General features: G+C 41.1%; 1 protein-coding gene across 2 annotated transcripts in view; it reads right to left on the minus strand.

Moving 5' to 3' along the window:
• Positions 1-23,802, minus strand: part of GAB3 (GRB2 associated binding protein 3) — a 143,863-nt gene that overhangs the window by 37,719 nt on the left and 82,342 nt on the right. For both annotated transcript variants that reach the window (XM_056809530.1, XM_056809529.1), the window contains exon 2: positions 1,707-2,010. In XM_056809530.1, the coding sequence (XP_056665508.1) occupies positions 1,707-2,010 (304 nt within the window). The remainder of the gene's footprint in view (positions 1-1,706; positions 2,011-23,802) is intronic.

Here is a 23,802-nt window from a genome sequence, read left to right on the forward strand (position 1 = left end):
CTGAATCTGCCTCATGCACGTTTTCTCCATCACTTTCTTAAGACTGGGAAATCCCCCAAACAGTCCATGGGGTCTGCGTTTGGAGTGTTCGCCCAAGTGGGAATGATGGACCAATCAGAATTCCGGAGCTAGTACCCCTTGAAAGGGGATGGAACATTGGGTACACAGTCCAGCGAAAAGACCAGTTGGGCTAAAATGCCAAGGGCAGGGAGGGCAGGCAGGCCTATGTCTGGGGAGGTAGACTGGGAATGCCAAACAGAGCTTGGACTCTACCCAAAAAGCAATAGGAAGCCACTGAGGCTTCTTGAGCAGGGGAGTGACTTGGCCAAATCTCTGCTTTCACAATTGAACTCTGATGAATTGGAACTGGAAGAGATGTGAAGCAGGGAAACCAATTGGGAAGCTAGAGCAATAATGCCCAGGAGAGGTGCTATCTGGGTGAGTGGAGAGAAAGGGGAGAAGGGAGGGTGAAAGGAGAGGGAGGAGTCTCAGATGACTGAGGAAAGAGAAGGGTGCCCTCAACAGAACTAGAGAAATTGGAAGGTAGGGGGAGTTAGAGAGGAATAGAATGAGTTCCATTATGGGCATGTCAATCAGATTGGAGCTCAGAGCTGGCCATAGGTTTGGGAGTCAGTCAACAAGCACCAGAGTGCCCTGCAATGAAATGGTGCTTAGAAGCAAGTGGCAGCTGCCTGCCAATGCTGATGTGGAAAAGGCAATGAGCTGGGCATGGAATGGGCACCCAGTCCGAGGGCTGACCAGGGGCCTCCCAAATGGGGAAAGACTCAAGGAAGGCAGGCATCTACCAGGTTGGGCACTACTCCCTGGAGCCAAGCTTCTGAACCTCTGTTTGGGGCACAGAGTCCCCTTTTAGAATCACATTTTCACATAGATAAAATCAAATGCAAACGATGACAAAGGAAACCCGTTCTATGGAAATAGTGAGCAGATTCTCTTTAGGACCCCAACAAGTTTGCAGATCTCCTGAAATCTGTGCCCTCTCAGCCTAAGGACCCCTGCTCAGGAGGACCCATGGGCAGATATAGCCAAGAAGCCCAGAGGGGACCCTAACCCTAACCTTAAATAGTCAACCTGCTTTCTCTACTTTAGTGGCCTCCCTACTCTCCTACCAAACCCTTAACTCCAGCCCGGCATATTGAGGGCAACTCTTGAGGAGCTTGGCCCTAGATCACAATACTCAGACGACTTAGAAACCATCAGCTAAGGATGAGGTGATGTTCCATAGGAAGAGCCCCCTCCCCCACCATAGGCACTTTTCCCACCCTGTTCCTCCTAGACCAGTGGTGGCAAACCTTTCAGAGAAGGAGTGCCAGGCTCCCCCCATCCCCCTCAGACCGAGTACCTTGCCAGCCTCCTACCAGAGACTGAGTGCTGTGCCACGCTCCACCCCTCCCTTACTCCAGACATGGGAAGGAGGAAGCACTCCCATTGGGCTGCTGGGCAGAAGGGTGATATGAAATAATGCCATTAGGCATGGTAGAGAGGGGAAGGGGAGCAGCTCCATCCAAGTCTCTCTGCCTTTCTAGTAACAAACTGGGGGGGGGTAGGGGGAAGGGTGTCCCGTGTGCCCACAGAGAGTGCTCTGTATGCCATCTTAGGCATCTGTGCCATAAATTCACCATCACTATCCTAGACCCTAATGCCAGGGGAATTCCTCCAGCAGGTTCTGAAAAAATAGCTCCTACCTGTGCTATTGGTCCCCTGCCCGAAGTTACAGATCTGACTGATATTGTGCACCCAGACATGCATTTCCTCTTCAGTCTTGGCCACCAAGTAGAAAGTGCGGTAGACGGTCTTGACGACAAACACAAAGTCATTCTGAAATTCCCTCCGGATGAAGTCCGGCCCTGCATACTTGCGCACCTCCCCCTCACTCAGGTCAATCACTCGAATAGGCTTCTTCGAATGGTCACTCCGATAGTACTCCAGAACATCGGGATTCCCACTCATCCGACCATGCCGCAACACAAACCACCGCTTCCGCCAGGCCTGCAGAGAGACATGTCAACACAAGTGAGATTGGGAGTGTTGGGTTGGACTTGTGTCTTGGCCCCTGTGAGGGGCTTGCTTGAGAATCATCCCAGCCTTGGAACACTCTCCAGAAGGCTTGTGGTTAAACCTCCTGGGATTTTGGGGTACCCTACATATGTTCTTATCTAGCTCCCCAAGGAGATCTGGAGTGGGTAGTGACTTAGAAAGGTTTGGAGAACCAAGTAGAGAGTACAGAAGCTTCCTTGGGGACTTCAGAGAACAAGAAAGGCTCAGAAAGTTGGGCAGGAAAGGGCAAAGACTCTGCCCTGTAGGTGAAATCTGGGTGGAGGCTAAAGGAGGGATAGTGCCAGCCCACATTACTGTGTGCGCTAAGGCCTTGCCAAGAGATCACTTGAACTGTCTTCAGCTGTCGTTGCATTTTCCATTTCAAAGGGCTGTTTTAAGATCATCTTGCTCTGGAGGAGAGATGAGCAGTTGCTGATCAGGGTGGCTAAAGAAAACAGGGGCATTGGTCTTTCAAAGGCTCTGATGCTGGTGTTCTCTTCCTGGCAGTTTTCTCCTTGTACTCCCAAGGAGAGAGTGAATTAGACAGATGGTTAAGACAGAATAGACAAAGAGATAATAAACATCCCAAGAAACTCCTGCTTAAGACAGCCAAAGGACATTCATTCATAAGGGAAGCTGTTACTGGCAGCTGGGATCCAAAGGAAAGGACTAGGCTATCTTAGTGCCCCAGAGGCTAAGCCCTGAGATAAGGTGAGTTAGAAGGGACCTTGATTAACCAAGTCTGGAAATAAGATCAAGCTTTGGTGAAGATGAAATTGAGATGGGAGTAGTTAGGTTGCTCAATGGACTGGAGCTGGGAGGTCCTGGGTTCAAATGTGACCTCAGAAACTTCACCCCCATTGCCTAGGCCTTACAGCTCTTCTGCTTTGGAGCCAATACTTAGTATTGATTCTAAGACAGAAGGTGAGAATTTTTAAAAAGACAAATTGGATACCAATCAAGAATTATTCACGAAAAAGTTAACAATTATATGTTAGGCTCCAGTATTTCATCACTTTTCAAAAGTGATTTTTAGCTGTTTTAATTTTATTTTAAATGCTCTACAAAATGCATGGTTCTCCTCTTGTAAGAATTAAAATGAAATCTCAATAATAAAAATATTATATTTTAGGAGATTTATTAATGATCATTAGAAATAAAGGAATAAAAGGGATACAAAATAAAGACCACATGCCCATGGCTGATTATATATATATATATATAGTAGTCTCTCGGTGATCGAGAATGACTATTGACTTTGTGCAGTTTCATCTACGGCGTACCCTCATGTGGCTTTGGAGTCCAAAGGCTGAGGCGCAGAGTCTGTGGCACATGAGGCCTGGGATGCCAGTTGTTACGGGAGGTGCGGTTGTGGCCTGGTGTCGGCGTTCACGCACAGCAGCAAGACGTCGACGTCGCTCATCTTCAAAGGTGGCAGCAGGATGGTGAATGTGGGTTCGCCAGCTGCTTCTGTCAGAGGCAGCGAGTTCTAGTTGCTTTGGTGTAATGCCAGCCCACTTCAAGTTGGACTTTAGCTGATCCTTGAATCTTTTCTTTGGCCGGCCTTGTTTCCTGAGTCCAGCTGACAGTTCACCATAGAATACCTGTCTTGGTATTCGCTGTGGGTCCATGCGGATGACGTGTCCAGACCATCGTAGCTGGGTTTTGAGGACCATTACTTCTATGCTGGTGGAGTTGGCTCTGTCGAGGACTTCCTGATTGGTGATTCGGTCCTGCCATCGGATCCTCATGATTGACTGGAGGGAGCGTTGGTGGAATTGCTCCAATTGTTTCATGTGCTTCCGGTACAGTGTCCATGTCTCACAACTGTACAGGAGCGAGCTGAGGACCACTGCGTTGTACACTTTGAGCTTCGTCGCAGTGCTTACACCTCTGTGTTGGAGGACTTTGCAGTGCAGCCCCCCGAGTGCCTGGCTGGCCTTTTGGATCCTGGCATTAATCTCGTGGTCTAGGGACCCGTCGTTGGCGATGGTGCTGCCCAGGTACTTGAAAGTGTTGATGTTAGAAAGCTGTCTGCCGTCGATTGTAATGCAATGTAATGTAAAGGTTAGTTGGCCTCCCTGGTGCAGGTTGGAACAGCATCTCTGTTTTGCTGAGGCTGATAGTCAGGCCAAACAGTTTTGTTGCGGTGGAGAACCTGTCCACAATGGTTTGGAGATGATTTTCTTGGTGGGCCATGAGAGCACAGTCATCTGCAAAGAGAACTTCCAGGATGAGTCTCTCTGTTGTCTTTGTTTTTGCAGTCAGGTGGCAAAGCTCGAATAGTGAGCCATCCAGTTGGTATTTGATGTAGACGCCCAGGTCTAGATCCATCACAGCATGTCGTAATGCTTGGGTGAAAAATAGGTAATAAAGTGGAGGAATTCCACGGGAACTGGAACAACCTCCAGGAAGTGATGCAGAGTGAGAGGAGCAGAATCAGGAGAACATTGTACACAGAGACTAATACACTGTGGTACAATTGAAGGTGATGGACTTCTCCATTAAGGTCAATGCAATGTCCCTGAACAATCTGCAGGGATCTAAAAATACTATCCACAAGCAGAGGATAAACTGTGGGAGTAAAAACACCGAGGAAAGGCAACTGCTTGACTACAGGGATAGAGGGGATAAGACTGAGGAGAGACTCTAACTGAACACTCTAATGCAAATACCAACAACAGGGAAATGGGTTCGAGTCAAGAACACATGTGATAACCAGTGGAATCATGCGTTGGCTATGGGAGAGGGAAAGGTGGTGGGAGGGGGGAGGAGAGGAAAAGAAAATGATCTTTGTTTCCAGTGAATAATGTATGGAAATGACCAAATAAAATAATGTTTAAAATTTAAAAAAAATAAAAAAAATTTAAAAAAGAATAAGTCAGGCCAGACTAATCTCATCTTTTCTGTGTGATCAGGTTCCTAGAGCGGGCGAATGCCATAAACACAGTCTCTCTTGATTTCACAGGACTCCAGATGTTTCCTTAAAGGAAAGCCAACATTGGGCTGAGCAGGAATTCAGCCGATGGTGCATCCCTGGTGCTTATTCCAAGCATTTCCATTTCTCCAGCCCAATCGGAGTGCATGTCATGCTTCAGAAACAATGGGACTTGACCTTCCTTTGGTCACCCTAGCCGCCCATCATCCCTGGCTTTCTGGAGCAAGCCCCAGCTTCGCTCATTACTCTCAGCTCGGCAACATCCTTGCTTGCTTGGGCCTCGTAAGCAAAGCCAAAAGAAAATCTGTGGAGTCTCACACACAGCCTGACTACCCCGTGATGTCCTCTTGCTAATTTCTGTCCCCTGCCCCATGAGCCTGGCTATTTCAACCGCAGGAAACACTAGAAGGGCCAGGACACTGGTCAGGACGGCAGGCCAAGGTCTATATCAAGCAGCCAGGGCTAATGTGTGGCAGAAGGCTGTGCCAACCTTGGGGATGCAGTCTCCCTCCCCGGGTGAATTAGGAATTGGCCCCTTGTTTCAGGTCCCCTAGTGATCTCATTAGTCTCTTCTATTTGACCAGGAAGGCTTATTTTCATTTGTATTACATGGAAAAGCCATTTTCACCTGGTTTTTACCACTCTGAGTACCAAATTCTCTCCCTCCTATCGCTCCATTGAGAAGGCAAGCAACTTGATACATGTGCTACATGTGCACTCACGCAGCAAAACATATCTCCCCATTAGACAGGTTATAAAAGGGAAAGAGACAAAACTCTCCAAAAAGCTTGGATCTGCATTTCGATTCCATCAGTCCTTTCTCTGAGGGGGATAGCATTCTTCAGTCAACTTGGAATTGTCTCAGACCTTTGTGGTGCTGAGCAATGCTAAGTCATTCACAGTTGATCGCTGTACAATATTCTGTTGCTGTGTCCAGTGTACTCCCATTCTGCTCACTTCACTCTGCATCTGTTCATGAAGGTCTTTCCAGATTCTTCCAAAAGTATCTCGCTCATCACTTCTTAAGAGGCCTCTATGTGGTACAACGGAGAGAGTCCTGGCTCTAGTCAGGAAGGCTCATTTTGGGGAGCTGAAGTCTTAGCCGCTGCCTAGCTGTGTGACCCTGGGCAAGTCATTTAACCTAAGTTTGCAACTGAGGCATATGTAAAATAATCTGGAGAAGGAAACGGCAAACTACTCTAGTAGCTCTGCCAAGAAAACCCCAAATGGGGTCACAAAGATTAGGACTGAACAATATTCTTTTTGTTTTTTAAACCCTTACCTTCCGTCTTAAAATCAACACTTTGTATTGGTCCCAAAGCAGAAGAGTGGTATGGGCTAGGCAATGGGGGTTAAGTGACTTGCCCAGGGTCACACAGCTAGGAAGTATCTGAGGCTAGACTTGAACCCAGCACCTCCAGGCTCTAAGCCTGTCTATCCACTGAGCCACCTAGCCCCCCTCCCCAACTATTTCTTATAGGAAAGTATAATATTCTATCACATTCATATACCACAACTTGTTCAGCCATTCCCCAATTGAGGGGCATCCCCTCATTTTCCAATTTTTTTGCACCACAAAAATCTCAGCTATAAATATTTTTGTACATATAAATCCTTTTCCTTTTTCTTTGTTGATCAGTTGTGGTTTGAATTTTTGTGAAGCTGTAGTTCCCTGCTTAGAAAAAGGTAGTAGTAGTAGTAGTCTCTCGTTAGAAAAAGGTATATTCTTTTCTATTCCCATTCAATTTTCTCCAGAGGTCTATCATATCTAACTTTTCTAAATTCTATTCATCTCCTAAACTTCTTTCTTGTTCATTTTTTTGGGGTAGATTTACCTACTTCAGAGAAAGGAAAGTTGGAGACTCCCTACAAGTATAGCTTTATTGTCTCTTTCCTCCAGTAACTCATTTAATTTTTCCTTTAAGATGTTGGATACAATAACATTTAGTACTTAAGTGTTTAGTGTTGTAAATGCCAAAACTGTAAGGATAATTTTAGTGTTTTGACTTAAAAATCTAAATAAGTGGTTGCCATGGGGAAATTCCCAAATATGAAAATACCCAAGTCATCTGGGATTTATGGAGATTTTAATTAATAAAGAAAGAAGGAATTAAGGGAAGGAGAGAGATCGAGAATTAATTTAAACTGCTCTGGCTCAGGCTGAGCCAAGCAGTAGCTAAAGGCCTAGGCCAAAGTGGCCTCCCTGAGCCTAAGGGAGAGCGAGTCAGTCTCACCACAAGACCTTCTCCAAGCAAGCTCCAGTCCTCCACTGAATCTCCTGAACTCCAATTACCTTGAACTGACTTTTTACCTTTCCTTTTAAAGAAAATTGTCTCTTATGTCACCTCCCTTAAATTTTCACCTCTACCAATCATAGTAGATGCTTTTTTCCAGGACTGCCCATTCTTAGTTTTCACCACTCTTTAGTTCACACCAGTCCTGGAAAAAAGCATTACATGTCTACCTGTTTCCAGATATGTAGCTGCCTTCATTTGATGGGGCCTTTATGAGAAATCCGAGGATGTGAGGCCCATGAAGGAAAGCAGTCATGCTTGCCTGAGATTGCTGGCAAGGCCCCAGGCTCTCAGCCAAAGGTCATCATTAAACCCAGAGCCCCCTCACGCTGAAGAGCAAAGAAGTCATCGTAGCATCATGACTGAAAGTACCAAACCTTTCCCCAAGCACAGATCAGCAATCACAGTTCCTCAACTTGCTCACACCTATAAAAGCAACCCTGGTAATGTTCACGTGGGGAGTCATTTTCACAAACATCCTCCTGTGGGAAAATAACACCCCCAAGAATGCTGTAATGCTTAAGATTTTACCCTCTAGAAAAGTCTTTGTCTTTGTCACGATAAAGGAAGCTCATAACTCCCAGTCATGGTGCTGCAATTCTTCGACTCCATCCTTCTCAGGCATGCCAGACCTAGTCTTTCCTGCCCTTCCTCTTTATCTCATTCCCTCTCTCTAGTCACTAGTCTCCCAGCAGGCTGACTCTCTCTCTCCATGGCTGCAATGGCCCTCAGAGCCAATCACTCATCACCATGCTTCCCATACATGACTGTGACACCTGGACTAGCTAAAAAGAAAAATTCCATTCAGAGTAACTACAGAATGTATAAGGCATTAGGGAAGATGTCTGCACAAGAACATTGATAGCTGCACTCTTTGTGGTGGCAAAAAACTGGAAAATGAGGGGATATCCTTCAATTGGGGAATGGCTGAACGAATTGTGGTATATGTTGGTGATGGAATACTATTGTGCTAAAAGGAATAATGAAGTGGAGGAATTCCATGGAGACTGGAATGTCACATCCCCTCCAGCATTCATTACTTTCCTTTGCTGTCCTGTAAGTCAATCTGCTAGGTGTGAGGTGATACCTCAGAGTTGTTTTGATTTGCATCTCTCTGATTATCAGAGATTTAGAACACTTCTTCATGTGCTTTTTAATAGTTTGGATTTCGTTATTTGAAAGTTGCCTATTCGTGCCCCTTGCCCATTTATCAATTGGAGAATAGCTTGATTTTTTTGTACAATTGATTTACCTCTTTATAAATTTGAGTAATTAGACCTTTGTCAGAGAATTTTAAGAAGATTTTTTTCCCAATTTGTTGCTTCCCTTCTAATTTTGGTTGAATTAGTTTTGTTTGTACAAAAACTTTTTAATTTAATATAATCAAAATTATTTATTTTACATTTTTTATTTTTCTACATCTTGCTTGGTCTTAAAATCTTTCCTGGGGGACTTCCGGGTAAACATGGCTGCAATCTAGACGTGAATCGCTTCCTCTCCCTAGCACCGAATGAAATAGACTACCTCAAAAGAGCATAAAAATCATCTTTGGAAGAACAGAGGGACTCTCCAGCACCCCACAGAAACAAAGGTACGTGGGGTTTGAACATTGCCACACTATAAGAAGGAGGAAAAGCTTGCACAAAAACGTGAACTAAGCTGCCCTTCCCCCTCCTCTCCCACGGAACCAGAGTAAGGGCTCAGAGTGCTCACTGGGACAGTGAGTGAATGAGGAACATCTCTGTCTGGGGGGGCACACCAGGGTCCTTGGGATCTAAGGACTGCTAGGGAAGGACCTCTCAGGGTGGCTTCACTAGAGAACTAGAGAGCGCGCAGACCACAGGGCCCCTGCAAACTGCAAACAGCATGGAGTCTCCAGAAACTGTAAAAAATGGCCTGAGACCAAAGCTCTGCTCCCCGCTGTAGTGAGGGGGGAGGCCACACCGGGCTCCCTGGAAACTGACAGGGACTACCAGAGATCCACCCCTCAGAGAGGTTTTACAGGAGATTCCTGCACACCTGTGAGAAGAGACCACAGAGCATGGGGGCTGGTGCGCTAACAAACCGCAGAGGCTGGGAAGAATTAGTCTGAGGCAACCTAAATCCACAGAAAACCTGCCCATATCACCCAGACCTCTGACCAAAAAGGAAAGGGGGGGGAACCCAACAAATGGATCGCTCACACTGCCCAAAACCAAACCTCCAAGTAGAAAGGGAAGAAAGTGACTATTGAAAACTTTTATGGGGGGAATACACAAGGGGCAGAAGAGAAAGAGGATGGAATTCAAACAAAATCAAAACATGCCCCCCCCAAATGGAAATTATCCACAAGCTCTGGAAGAACTCAAATTGGAACTTATCAAAAAGATGGAAACCTTCTGGCAAGAAAAATGGGGGAAAATTCAGAAAGAGGTCAGCAGCCTGACAGACAAAACCTCACAATTGGAGAAAGAGCTGGAAGCCTCTAAGAGAAGGGCAGACCAAGCTGAAAAGCAAAACCAGTCCCTAAACACCAGAATTAAGCAACTGGATGACAGCGATCTTGCAAAACAGCAAGAATTAATAAAGCAAAGTAAAAAAAGTAATGAATTAGAAGAAAACATAATATATCTCACTGACAAGGTGACCGACCAGGAAAACAGAGGAAGGAGAGACAACTTGAGAATCATTGGTCTGCCTAGACTAACAGAAGAAGAAATAGAATTCTTAAATAATCCCATATCAGAAAAAGAAATCCATCAAAGAACTCCCTAATAAAAAATCCCCAGGACCTGATGGATTCACAAGTGAATTCTATCAAATATTCATAGAACAGCTAATCCCAATACTATACAAACTATTTGACATAATAAGCAAAGAGGGAGTTCTACCAAATTCCTTTTATGACATAAACATGGTACTGATTCCAAAGCCAGGCAGGTCAAAAACGGAGAAAGAAAATTATAGACCAATCTCCCTAATGAATATAGATGCAAAAATCCTAAATAGGATACTAGCAAAAAGACTACAGCAAGTGATCAGGAGAGTCATTCACTATGACCAAGTAGGATATATACCAGGAATGCAGGGCTGGTTCAATGTTAGGAAAACCATCCACATAATTGACCACATCAACAAGCAAACCAACAAGAACCACATGATTATCTCAATAGATGCAGAAAAAGCCTTTGATAAAATACAACACCCATTCCTATTAAAAACACTAGAAAGTATAGGAATAGAAGGGTCGTTCCTAAAAATAATAAACAGTATATATCTAAAACCATCAACTAACATCATCTGCAATGGGGATAAACTAGATGCATTCCCAGTAAGATCAGGAGTAAAACAAGGATGCCCATTATCACCTCTACTATTTAACATTGTACTAGAAACACTAGCAGTAGCAATTAGAGAAGAAAAAGAAATTGAAGGCATTAAAATAGGCAAGGAGGAGACCAAGTTATCACTCTTTGAGGATGATATGATGGTCTACTTAAAGAATCCTGGAGAATCAACCAAAAAGCTAGTCGAAATAATCAACAACTTTAGCAAAGTTGCAGGTTACAAAATAAACCTGTATAAGTCATCAACATTTCTATATATTTCCAACCCATTTCAGCAGCAAGAATTAGAAAGAGAAATCCCATTCAAAATCACCTTAGACAAAATAAAATACTTAGGAATCTATCTCCCAAGACAAACACATATGAACACAACTACAAAACACTCTCCACACAACTAAAGCTAGACTTGAGCAATTGGAAAAACATTAACTGCTCATGGGTGGGACGAGCTAACATAATAAAAAATGACCATCCTACCCAAACTTATCTATCTATTTAGTGCCATACCCGTTAAACTAACAAGAAACTTTTTTACTGAATTAGGAAAAAACATAACAAAGTTCATTTGGAAGGACAAAGGATCAAGGATATCCAGGGAAATCATGAAAAAAATACAAAGGAAGGTGGCCTTGCAGTCCCAGATCTCAAAGCAGTGGTCATCAAAACAATTTGGTACTGGCTAAGAGACAGAAAGGTGGATCAGTGGAATAGACTTGGGGTAAGTGACCCCAGCAAGACAGTATATGACAAACCCAAAGACCCCAGCTTCTGGGACAAAAATTCACTATTTGATAAAAACTACTAAGAAAATTAGAAGATGGTATGGGAGAGATTAGGTTTGGATCAGCACCTCACACCCTACACCAAGATAAACTCAGAATGGGTGAATGACCTGAATATAAAGAAGGAAACTATAAGCAAATTATGTGAACACAGAATAGTATACTTGTCAGATCTTTGGGAAAGGAAAGATTTTTTCCAATTTAAACATTATTTTATTTGGTCATTTTCAAACATTATTCCTTGGAAACAAAGATAATTTTCTTTTCCTCCCCCCTCCCACCAGCCCTCCCCTAGCCGACGCATGATTCCACTGGGTATCACATGTATCCTTGATTCAAACCCATTTCCGTGTTGTTGGTATTTGTATTAGGGTGTTCATTTAGTCTCTCCTCATTCATGTCCCCTCAACACCTGTAGTCAAACAGTTGCTTTTCTTCGGTGTTTTTAGTCCCACAGTTTGTCCTCTGCTTGTGGATAGTGTTTTTTCTCCTAGATCCCTGCAGAATGTTCAGGGACATTACATTGACACTAATGGAGAAGTCCATTACATTCGATTGTACCACAGTGTTTCAGTCTCTGTGTACAATGTTTTCCTGGTTCTGCTCCTTTCGCTCTGCATCACTTCCTGGAGGTTGTTCCAGTCTCCCTGGAATTCCTCCACTTTATTATTCCTTTGAGCACAATAGTATCCCACCACCAACATATACCACAATTTGCTCAGCCATTCCCCAGTTGAAGGGCATCCCCTCATTTTCCAATTTTTGGCCATCACAAAGAGCACAGCTATGAATATTCTTGTACAGGACTTTTTCCTTATTATCTCTTTGGAGTACAAACCCAGCAGTGCTATGGCTGGATCAAAGGGCAGACAGTCTTTTATAGCCCTTTGGGCATAGTTCCAAATTGCCCTCCAGAATGGTTGGATCCATTTTCAACTCCACCAGCAATGAATTAATGTCCCAACTTTGCCACATCCCCTCCAGCATTCATTACTTTCCTTTGCTGTCATGTTGTCCAATCTGCTGGGTGTGAGGTGATACCTCAGAGTTGTTTTGATTTGCATCTCTCTGATTATCAGAGCTTCAGAACATTTTTTCATGTGCTTATTAATAGTTTTGATTTCTTTGGCTGAAAACTGCATGTTCATGTCCTTTGTCCATTTATCAATTGGAGAATGGCTTGATTTTTGTACAACTGGTTTAGCTCTTTATAAATTTGAGTAATTAGACCTTTGTCAGAGGATTTTGTTATGAAAATTGTTTCCCAATTTGTTACTTCCCTTCTCATTTTGGTTACATTGGTTTTGTTTGTACAAACCCTTTTTAATTTGATGTAGTCAAAATTGTTTATGTTTTGCTTGTTTTTAAAATCTTTCCCTTCCCACGGGTCTGACATGTATACTATTCTGTGTTCACCTAATTTACTTATAGTTTCCTTCTTTATGTTCAAGTTGTTCACCCATTCTGAGTTTATTTTGGTGTAGGGTGTGAGGTGCTGATCCAAACCTAATCTCTCCCATACCATCTTCTAATTTTCTTAGTAGTTTTTATCAAATAGTGAATTTTTGTCCCAGAAGCTGGGGTCTGGGTTTGTCATATACTGTCTTGCTGGGGTCACTTACCCCAAGTCTATTCCACTGATCCACCTTTCTGTCTCTTAGCCAGTACCAAATTGTTTTGATGACCACTGCTTTGAGATCTGGGACTGCAAGGCCACCTTCCTTTGTATTTTTTTCATGATTTCCCTGGATATCCTTGATCCTTTGTCCTTCCAAATGAACTTTGTTATGTTTTTTCCTAATTCAGTAAAAAAGTTTCTTGTTAGTTTAACGGGTATGGCACCAAATAGATAAGTTTGGGTAGGATGGTCATTTTTATTATGTTAGCTCGTCCCACCCATGAGCAATCAATGCTTTTCCAATTGTTTAGATCTAGTTTTAATTGTGAGGAAAGTGTTTTGTAGTTGTGTTCATATAGTTCCTGTGTTTGTCTCGGCAGATAGATTCCTATGTATTTTATATTGCCTCAGGTGATTTAAAATGGAATTTCTCTTTCTAATTCTTGCTGCTGAAATGGGTTGGAGATATATAGAAATGCTGATGATTTATGTGGGTTTATTTTGTATCCTGCAACTTTGCTAAAGTTGTTGATTATTTCCACTAGCTTTTTAGTTGATTCTCTAGGTTTCTTTAAGTAGACCATCATGTCATCTGCAAAGAGTGATAGCTTGGTCTCCTCATTGCCTATTTTAATGCCTTCAATTTCTTTTTCTTCTCTAATTGCTACTGCTAGTGTTTCTAGTACGATGTCAAATAGAGGTGATAATGGGCATCCTTGTTTCACTCTTGATCTTATTGGGAAGGCTTCTAGTTTATCCCCATTGCAGATGATGTTGGCTGATGGTTTTAGATATATACAGTTTATTATTTTTCGGAAAGACCCTTCTATTCTTTTTTTTTACTTTTTAAACATTATTTTATTTGGTTATTTACAAACATTATTCATTGGAAACAATGATCATTATCTTTTCCTCCCCCCACCCCCCTCCCACCACTTCTCCCATAGCCGGCGCACAATTCCACTAAGACCCTTCTATTCTTATGCTTTCTATTGTTTTCTTTCTTTAAATATAAAACCCTTACCTTCTGTCTTGGAATCAGTACTATGTATTGGCTCCCAGGCAAAAGAGTGGTATGGGCTAGGCAATGCAAGTGAAGTGACTTATCCAGGGTCACACATCTGGGAAGTGTATGAGGCCAGATTTGAACCTAGGACCTCCCATCTCTAGGCCTGGTTCTCCAACCACTGAGCCACCCAGCTGCCCTCTTTCTAGTGTTTTCAATAGGAATGGGTGTTGTATTCTGTCAAAGGCTTTTTCTGTGTCTATTGAAATAATCATGTGATTTTTGTCAGTTTGCTTGTTTATATGGTCAATTATGTGGATGGTTTTCCTGATATTGAACCATCCTTGCATTCCTGGAATGAACCCTACCTGATCATAATGAATAACCCTTGTGATGACCTGCTGGAGTCTTTTGGCTAGTATCCTATTTAAGATTTTTGCATCTATATTCATTAGGGAGATTGGCCTATAGTTTTCTTTCTTTGTTTTTAACCTGCCTGGTTTTGGGATCAGTACCATGTTTGTGTCATAAAAAGAATTTGGTAGAACTCCCTCTTTGCTTATTCTGTCAAATAGTTTGTAATATTGGGATTAGTTGTTCTTTGCATGTTTGATAGAATTCACTTGTGAATCCATCTGGACCTGGTGATTTTTTCTTAGGTAGTTCATTGATGGAGTATTCAATTTCTTTTTCTGATAAGAGGTTGTTTAGGTATTCTATTTCTTCTTTGGCTTATTTTTATTTTAAGAGATTTTTTCAATGAGAAGAGTAGGAAGGACAGATTAATAAAAATGTTTGTTAACTGAAGAATACAAATAATAGACTATTTTAAAAAGAAAGATTTACCTCATGGAGACATTCTAGTCTCTATTTTGAGGTCTAATAGTTAGAATCATTACAATAGAAACCAATACCACGGCAGGCATGATCCTCTTGCAACCTGGTATGCCAGGGATTCTGATGTTCCCAATTCCATAAATTTTGGGCACTGGGGCTTCTTTTCCATCTCCTCAATTTGATTCTAACCCCTTATCTTCTTGTCCAGTTGACCAATATTCTTCCCTATGTGAAATGTTCATCCAAATAGTTTTCTAATAACCAAGTGCCCTACTAACCAAACTTTGAATGGCTTTTCCTAAATATGTTGGTTTCCATGTAGCACCAAATTCTCAAAAGTCCATATTGTATCCTACTAGCAAATGGGATCTTCATCAGAGCTCTAACATTCTTCTGTTTGGGGTATTTTTCTGTTGTGGGGACTGAATATTAAACACCCTCCTTTTTTAAAAAAAATCAATTTTATTTTCAGTTCTGATCTCTCTCTCTCTCTCATCTATTGAGAAAGCAAGAAAAATAAAATGTTACAAACATGTGTAGTCAAGCAAAACAAATTTCTGCATTAGCCACAACCAATTCAATTCAATAAATTCAATCCAATAAATATTTATTAAGCCAGACACTGTGCTAAGTGCTGGGGATACAAATAAGACAAAGAAAGGCAAGCCCTGCCATCAAGGAGCTTATGATCTAATGGAAGAAAATAATACATTGAAAGAAGCTAAAAAGGAAAGGGATGGCTACCAAGGGGTATGACAGTCAGTAGAAAGGAAACTAAGCATTGACCTACTCTGCAAATCTTGACCATAAATGAAAAAAGGGATATGTTCTATCATAAAGGAGTTTGAAATATTCTTAGAAAGAAAACCATATCTAAAGAGACTTTTTATTTCTTGAATACCTTCAACAAGAGGAATGCAAGATGAGTGAAGCAATGTGAGGCCAAGAACAGCAGTAGAAACTGAGCAACAGCAAAGGGACCCCAGAGAGAAATCTTTTTAAATTACACAAAGAAGATAGGCATGAAGGTTGAGGGAACAGTGAAGAGGTGGACTTGTGGACACAGCCCGAAAGCACTCTGCCAATAGGTGAAGCAATGTTTTTTGTAGGACCATATTACAAGGAGAGTGCTGTGGGGTGGGCCAGTCTCCCACAGGGGATATGGTCTTGGAGGTGGGACAGTGTCGGCAGAATGATGGATGGGACACAGCTTTCGCATTCAACCCCCAGCACAGGTTTCACAGGATAAACTGCTCCCCTATGGCTGAGGTCTGACTCTATTGTCTACCCTCATGATCACACATCTACTTGGCACACAGTTTCATTCTCAACATACATGTCTCCATGGAACCTAATAACAGACAGAAAGCCTAGGGATATAGTCAACAAAACATTGTTGCTAAGTACAGGCTCAGAGGGTAGAAACAACATGACCCAGATATAGGTTAGGGAATTCAGAGCACAGATTTGCCAGTTTTTATGCCTAGAAAATAGGGTCCTACCTAAGTGGGTATATAAGAATCCTTAGGTTTAATTTTGTAAGTGGGCTCTCCTGGTAATATCCTGGGGGGACAGAGTGGGACATCTGTATTAACCCTGCAAGCGTGTTGCTCTCATCTATTTTTCCTGGGGCTAAGTAAGAATAATAATCATGGCAATTCCAATAATAAAGGGATGTTAATAATGAAAGTCACTTGGAGGGGGTTCAGTGGGTGTTTCCATCCTTCCTGGGGGCTACTTTATAGCCCCTAGTTTCCAAGTGGCCATGTCAAACAGCATGGTCTTTTATGGCTCCCAGCAGGAGAGCAGATCCATAAGATGGGAGAGGGGAATGGGGTGTTACAGGAGAATATGTGGCATTCTCAGTTCAAATTGAGCTCTGTTATTAAGGGGAAGATGACTCCAATGGAGTCTTGGGAAGAGAGAAGAGCCTGCAGGGAAGTGGGTAAGAAGAACGGTGGAAGGATTAAAAGGGAGGAGGGGTACAGGGACTCCTTGCTTTGATGGTGAGAGGGTTCCACGAAGGAATGCTCCTACAGGTGAAGAGAGATGCTCTTTGAAGGGCAATTAGGACTTCATGCTAAGTGTTGTCTGAGGGACTTGGTGATTTGAAAATATCACTTCTTAACTTGGCAGAGAGAAAATTGGAACTCTGGGGAGCAACTGAAAGCTAAAGTAATGAGAGGGCATGAGCCTAGGGAAGAAATTTGGAGGCAAATAGAGAAAGAAAGCAACCAGATGGAGGGTATAGAACGGTGGTAGGATACATATTAGGGACATGGGGGGGGGTCCTACCATAGGGCAATGTCTTCGCTGTCACATACAGGAACTGGCATTATTTTGGGAGTGAGGCACAATGGTACATGAGAATATGCAGACCAAACTCTATAAGACCAGGGCAAAAACTGTCTAGAGGGAAGAGCCTGGAATGGACATCATGAGGAATACAGACAATAGAGAGAGATTAGATAATAATAGAGGTCCTGAACTAGAGAATGAGGGTCTAGACTAGACAGAGAGGATGGATAATGAAGGCAGAAATCCTTTTTAGATAGTTGTGCAAAAAAAAAATTTAAAAATTTAATGAATAGGACCAATTGATAGGGAGTAACATGAGGGATCAACTGAGAGAGGGGAAAGAATGAAATAAACAGATAAAATCAGGAAAGAAAAAGAAATTAATAAGCAAAACTCCAAGGGAAAAGATGCAACAGACAGAAGAGGGGAAAGTCAGTGGGAATAGGGGCACCTTTAAAAAAAACTTAAGCTAAAAAACTGAAGAGGCATAATATTGTGTTTACAGCAGAAGAGGGAGGGAATTACCACTGGATAGACCACAAAGAAAGGGCAGAAACCCAAATGAAGACTTAACCATGAATTCTTAAGTAATAAGTGGGTCAAAGAACAAATAGAAACAATTCATAACTGTGTGAAAGAAAATGATGATGAAATGACACACCAAAATTTCTGAAATGCTGCTCAAGGGGAAGAAATCATATCCCTGTTCATATACATAAACAAATAGAAAAAAGATACGATGGCACTAAATTTGCATTTGAAAAATTAAAAAGTGAACCAATTTAAAAAACTAGCAATGAGCATAAAAAGGAAATATCAAAATTAAAGTATAAATTGAAAATATAAAAATGATCACTATACTAAAAGCTGGTCCTTTTAGCTAATTAATTAAAAAGAAGGTGAAAAGCCAAATTTTAAAGAATAGCAAATGAGCAAGGTGAAATCACAGAAGAAATAAAGAGAATGATCAGAACATATGTATAGTTTTTATGCACAACTAACAAAAATGAGAACACAGAAGAAACAGATCACTTTCAAAAATATAAATACCCAAACCATCAGAAGACCAGAGAGAAATCTTATCAAATTATTAGCTGATCTCAGAAAAGGAAATAGATATAGTGATAAAGAGATTATCAAAGAAAAAAGCTCCCAGTCTTGATGGATTCATAGGAGAATTTTATCAAATTTTTAAGGAACAACTAATACCTATACTTTACAAATTACTCTCAAAAATGAAAAAGGAAGAACTCTACTAGAATCCTTTTACAAGACAAGTAGAGTCCTAATGTCTAAATAAAGGAAAGACAAAACACAGAGGGAAGATTATACACTAATATCATTAATGAATATTGACTCAAAAATTTTAAACAAAATCTTGTCAAGTAGACCATAGTGTATTCCAAGAAATTATTAATTATGACCAAGTGGGTCACATTAAAAACAAAGACATCCCAAATCACATGATCATCTCAATAGATGCAGAAAAAGCTTTTGACAAAGTGCAACACTCTTTTATGCTAAAAACCCCAGTTTATATACATATCAAGAAGAGACCCTTTTATTCAATATCATAAAATCATCTACTAAAACCAAAAGCAACATATGCAAAGGGGATGCACTAGAATATTTCCAGTTACTACATGAGCAAAGCAAGGATGCCAACTCTCTGTACTCTTATTTTATATAGTTCTGGAAATGCTAGCAACAACAATAAGACAAGAGAAAGAACTTAAGGGTATAAAGATAGGAAAAGAAGAGAGAAAATTATTCCAGTTTATTGATTAGATGATTTACTTGGAAAATCTTAGGGAGTCAACAAAGATACTTATTAAGATGTCTATCATTTGGAGAATGGCTAGACAAACTGTGTCTTTTATAATGGAATATTATGGTGCTGTATTTGATGAATACAAAGAAGCAGGAATGATCTATATGAACTGATGCAGATGGAAGTAAAAGCCAAGAAAGCCATATGCACAATAGCTATAACAATGTAAATAGAAATAACAGGCACACACAAAAATCAAAAGTGAATGTAACAAACTTATAAAGATCAAGACTTGAATGGAAAGATACTCCTAACTTTGTGGTGAAAGGTTCACAGTTGTACACATTGCAAGTTTCCCAATTTTTTAATGTAGCAATCAGTTGTGCTAATCATTTTTTCCTTCCTTCCTACTCTCCTTCCTCTCCTCCTCTTCTTCCCACTTCCTCTTCTTCCTCTCTTTCTTCTGTCTTTTTTTGCCTTTAAAATACTAGTTTTTCCATGACATGGGTCTCTAGGAAGGAGGAGAGGAATACTGAGGATAATTATGATCATATAAAAAACACAATACACCAATAAAAATACTTTAAAATAAGTAAGTAGAATATTAATATACACTAATGCTGTTCATTTGTGGGGGTTCATTGTATATCCTGAAACTTTGCTGATGTTTTTCATTGTTTCAATTAGTTTTTAGTTTAATTTCTAGAATTCTGTAAGTAAACCATTCTATCATCAAAAAGTCAGTTTAGTTTTCAATCACTGCCTCCCTTATTCAACCTTCACTTACGCAAGTCACTTAAACCCTCTAGATGTCAGTTTCTGACTCTTTGGTAAAATGTAAGTATGGTATTTGTACAAAAATAGTTCCAGTAGCTCTTTTTGTGCTGGAAAAGAATTGGAAATTGAGGGGATGCCCATCAATTAGGAAATGACTGAACAAGTTGTGATATACGATTGTGATGGAAAATCACTAAACTCTGAGAAATTACTGGGGAGGAGTGGTTTCTGAAAAACCTGGGAAGACTTCTATGCACTGGTGAAAACTGAAGTAAGCAGAACCAGGATAAGCAATATTGCTAGGATGATCAACCGTGAAAGACTTCGCTACTGTATAATTGAAAATGTTATCCTAAAAGAGAACTACATTTCCTGGGAGCCCACTGACTTCCTGCCATTACATACTTCCTGTAGACAAAGGATATTAATGAGTGGGCAGTCCTCTTGGGGTTCTTTCTTGGGCTTACAGCCAGCATGGTGGCAGTGGTAAGGTAAGCACAGGGATTTTAAATGGGCTAATCAGCCTTGGGCACATGGTCTTTATTTTGTATCCTCTTTATTCCTTGATTTCTAATGATCATTAATAAATCTCCTAAAATATAACATTTTTATATTTGAGATTTAATTTTAATTTTTACAATGATGGCAACCACTTGGAGAAAAAAATTCTCAATTTTTTTTGAGATAGTCTAGATAAATTTTAAGCCACATTTCTCCTGCCAAGGCTTTTCTCCTACCTCACCCACCCACCCTCTCTTGGGAGCTACTGCCTTTTTCTTTCCCTACTTTTTGCCTGGTTGCCCTCCCTACTGGCTGAGCTATTTTTAGCTGGGGGACTCTTGGTGAAGAAGAGATGAGCCTCTTCTCTCACCCATCTGCTTGAGCCCATGTTCCTCAGTTCCTCGCTGCTGCCTCTGGCATTGCTGTTACAGATACTGCTTGCTCCTACTCCTGAATCCTCCTCCTTATCTCCAGACCCAGCTTCTCCTGCTTCTGAATCCTCCTCCTGATCTCCCACCCCAGTCCAGCCCCAGCCCCAGTTCTGCTGGGCTGCTAGTAGCTGCAGCTGTGTCTTCAGAATCACAAACTAGCTGATAAAAACCAGGGTGCATTTTCCTTAGGCAACAATTAGCCTCCTAACTCCCTCTCCATGTGGCTGGGGAAACTAGCATTTTACCTCAGGGGGAATGGAAGAAGGAAGTTACTCTTCTAAACAGGAAGTAAATTACAAGCATGGCATACTCTTTGAAAAAGCAGTACCTTGCCTATTTCAAACAGCTTCTACCATTCATGAATGCACTGATCTTTTCACTTATCTTGTCTGAGATTCAGGGGGAAAATTAATCTCCCTACAACCCTTTGCCATTTGGGCCTGCCCAGTCTCTAAGATTCATCCAGTTTGAGATTTCTCAAATCCATGTTCTCCCTCACTATGGGAAATACCACAGTTCTGACAAAAGGAATCTGGACGGATAGAGAAATGAACTTTAAAGAGACTGGAGGTGGAAATTTTAAACCCTTTTAGACTCCATTTTTTAAAATAAAAGTCTCCGTATCTTATTACATTTTGTGGATTATCTGCTTTAAGATTTAATTTTGTTGTTTTAAGTTCATATATTCTATACTATTCTGTTACACTGAATCATTTTAATCTGTATTTTAACTACTGTTATATTCTGTTACCTTTCCCCTATAACTATACTAAACAAATATCATTGAATAAGCCCATAAAAAACCCAGCTTTTTCTTCCATTTTGGTTTTGTAAATTGTCACATAGATGATGGATGGGCTTCATCAAAAATGGTTACAATTGTATGACAACCTTTGGAAAATTTAATGAACTAAATAGCTCAAATTGATTTTAAGGGGTCTTTAAACATGATTTTTAGATTTTTTTCAAGAACCCTGACTGATCATTTTGCCTGCCTCTGAGTAATTTGTAACAAGAGCCAAGGTCCATTTTAGTAGCTGAAGTGAAGTACAATTATAATCCCTACATCCGCATTTGTAAAAATGTGACTGGATGGGGCATAACAGTCTCATACCAAAGAAGGTGGGAAGTTGATCCCAGGGCATGGTACCCCTGGATGGCTCCCAAGAGGGAGCATCTCTCATTTGCAACCCTTCAGTTTAATTTACTTCCACCAGAACAATCTAGATTTCTTAGTACTGATCTAGACCCAAATAAGTTTTACTTTATTTAAAAATATCTCAACCAAGGTTGAAAGATTTACTACACCTGAAAAACCTGTGACAAGTATCCATTAGCTTTAAATGTCATAAAGCAGACTCATGTAAAATATGATAGTGGGTTTGTTTGCTATTGTTATTAAATGGACTATTACAACTTTGGGGATTTTGATACTTTTTGAATGTGCATTACCTGTTGTGTTACTGTTCTTTATAAAAAACTGTTACTTTGTGAAAATCATTTGTACTTACAGTAGATCATGGCCAGGTTTGAAGGAGGACATGGATCTCATTTTTTGGGTGAGAAAACTTTGCAGTCTACCTTTCCTTAGCTGACACAGTGTGTCAATGATTGTAAGCTATATCATTTTTTATTTTAAAAACTTTATTACTGTTTTTGCTTGCATGTGCAATATATTATTTCAGTTTTATTTTTCTCCTCTTTGTATTTAAAGTATATGTCACCAGTATTAAAAGATTTTCTTTAACTTTTTTGAATTTGCAGCAATATAAGTTTAAAATACATTTGTTCTCATATTAATACATACCCAAAAAGTTTTAGACTATAAAAATCAGGCCATTGATTGTTTAAAAACATTATGGGACTTTGCTTAATGATTCCATCTGATTTCAGGATAAGGGAATACAAAAAGAGCCATTGCACAATGCAAAAGAAGCACAAAGCTACTTACATAGTGCCAATAGAGTACAAAGTCAGAGAGCAAACCGATCCTATGAGGATTGATGACATTTTGCTCAAAGAGCACAAGGACTGGACTTCCAGGTAAGCGTGGTGGCAGTCTAAACACAAGTCACTTCCTCTCCCCAGCACACACCGACAAGAACTACCTCAAAAGACTTTAAGAATCATTTTCAGAGGAGTGGAGGAGCTGTACAGTAGGGCGCAGCATTGAAGGTGTGTGGGATTGGGGCTTTTCCAGTCTATAAGAGGGTGAAAGGGCTTCCACCCAAACGCGAGCTGATTCACCCTCCCCCACCCCCACCTACAGAGCCAGAGCCAGAGCCAGCGCACGCCAAGACGAGCAAGAAAGGGGCACCTCTGGAATGATCAGGGGTCACCTCTGGGTCCTTGGGAGCTGACTGGGACCACAGGGGACCCACCCCTGAGAGCAGCTAGGCAGGAAAACCCAGCACACAAGAGAGCTCAGACCTTGGGTGCCTGGAGTCAGCATGCTCGCCAGAATCAGGGACTGGGTAAGGAGTACTTCTAGAGTGAGAAAGGAGTACTTCTAGGTCCTTGGGAGCTAACAAGGACCATTGGAGAACTACCTCTGAAAACAGCTAGACTGGAAACCCAGGTGGGCAGAAGAGTGAAGACCTTGAGTGCCCCTGGGAAAGTAGCACCAAGAAGAGCTGCAAAGGACTGTGGAGATTCAACAGCTTGCCTCAGGCAAAATTCTTGCTCCTTAACTCCATACACAGAGAACCTGCCCAGCTGACTCAGAAGACCTGGCAGCTTCCACACTAAAAGACAGCAAGGCCTGGAACACAATATTCAGAATGGCAAGAGAACTGGGACTTCAACCAAGAATCACCTATCCATCAAAACTGACTATATACTTCCAGGGGAAAGTATGGGCATTCAACAAAATAGAAGATTTCCAAGTATTTGTAAGGAAAAGACCAGAACTAAGTGGAAAGTCTGATATACAAACAGAAAGATCAAGAGAAATATGAAAAGGTAAATATGAAAGAGAGGGAAAAGGAGAAAAATGTGTTTTTTTTTACATTCAAACTCTCTTCTTTAAGGGCTACAATTAGATCAAATTATATATATATATATATATATATTAATATATGGGGGAAATTTTACTTGTAACTCTCAAAAATGTTTTCATTATTATAAATAGAAGAATCATTCATAGGAAAAGATTGGGGCATTAAA

This window comes from Monodelphis domestica, chromosome X (assembly GCF_027887165.1).
Source record: "Monodelphis domestica isolate mMonDom1 chromosome X, mMonDom1.pri, whole genome shotgun sequence".
In the NCBI taxonomy this organism is placed as follows: Eukaryota; Metazoa; Chordata; class Mammalia; order Didelphimorphia; family Didelphidae; genus Monodelphis; species Monodelphis domestica.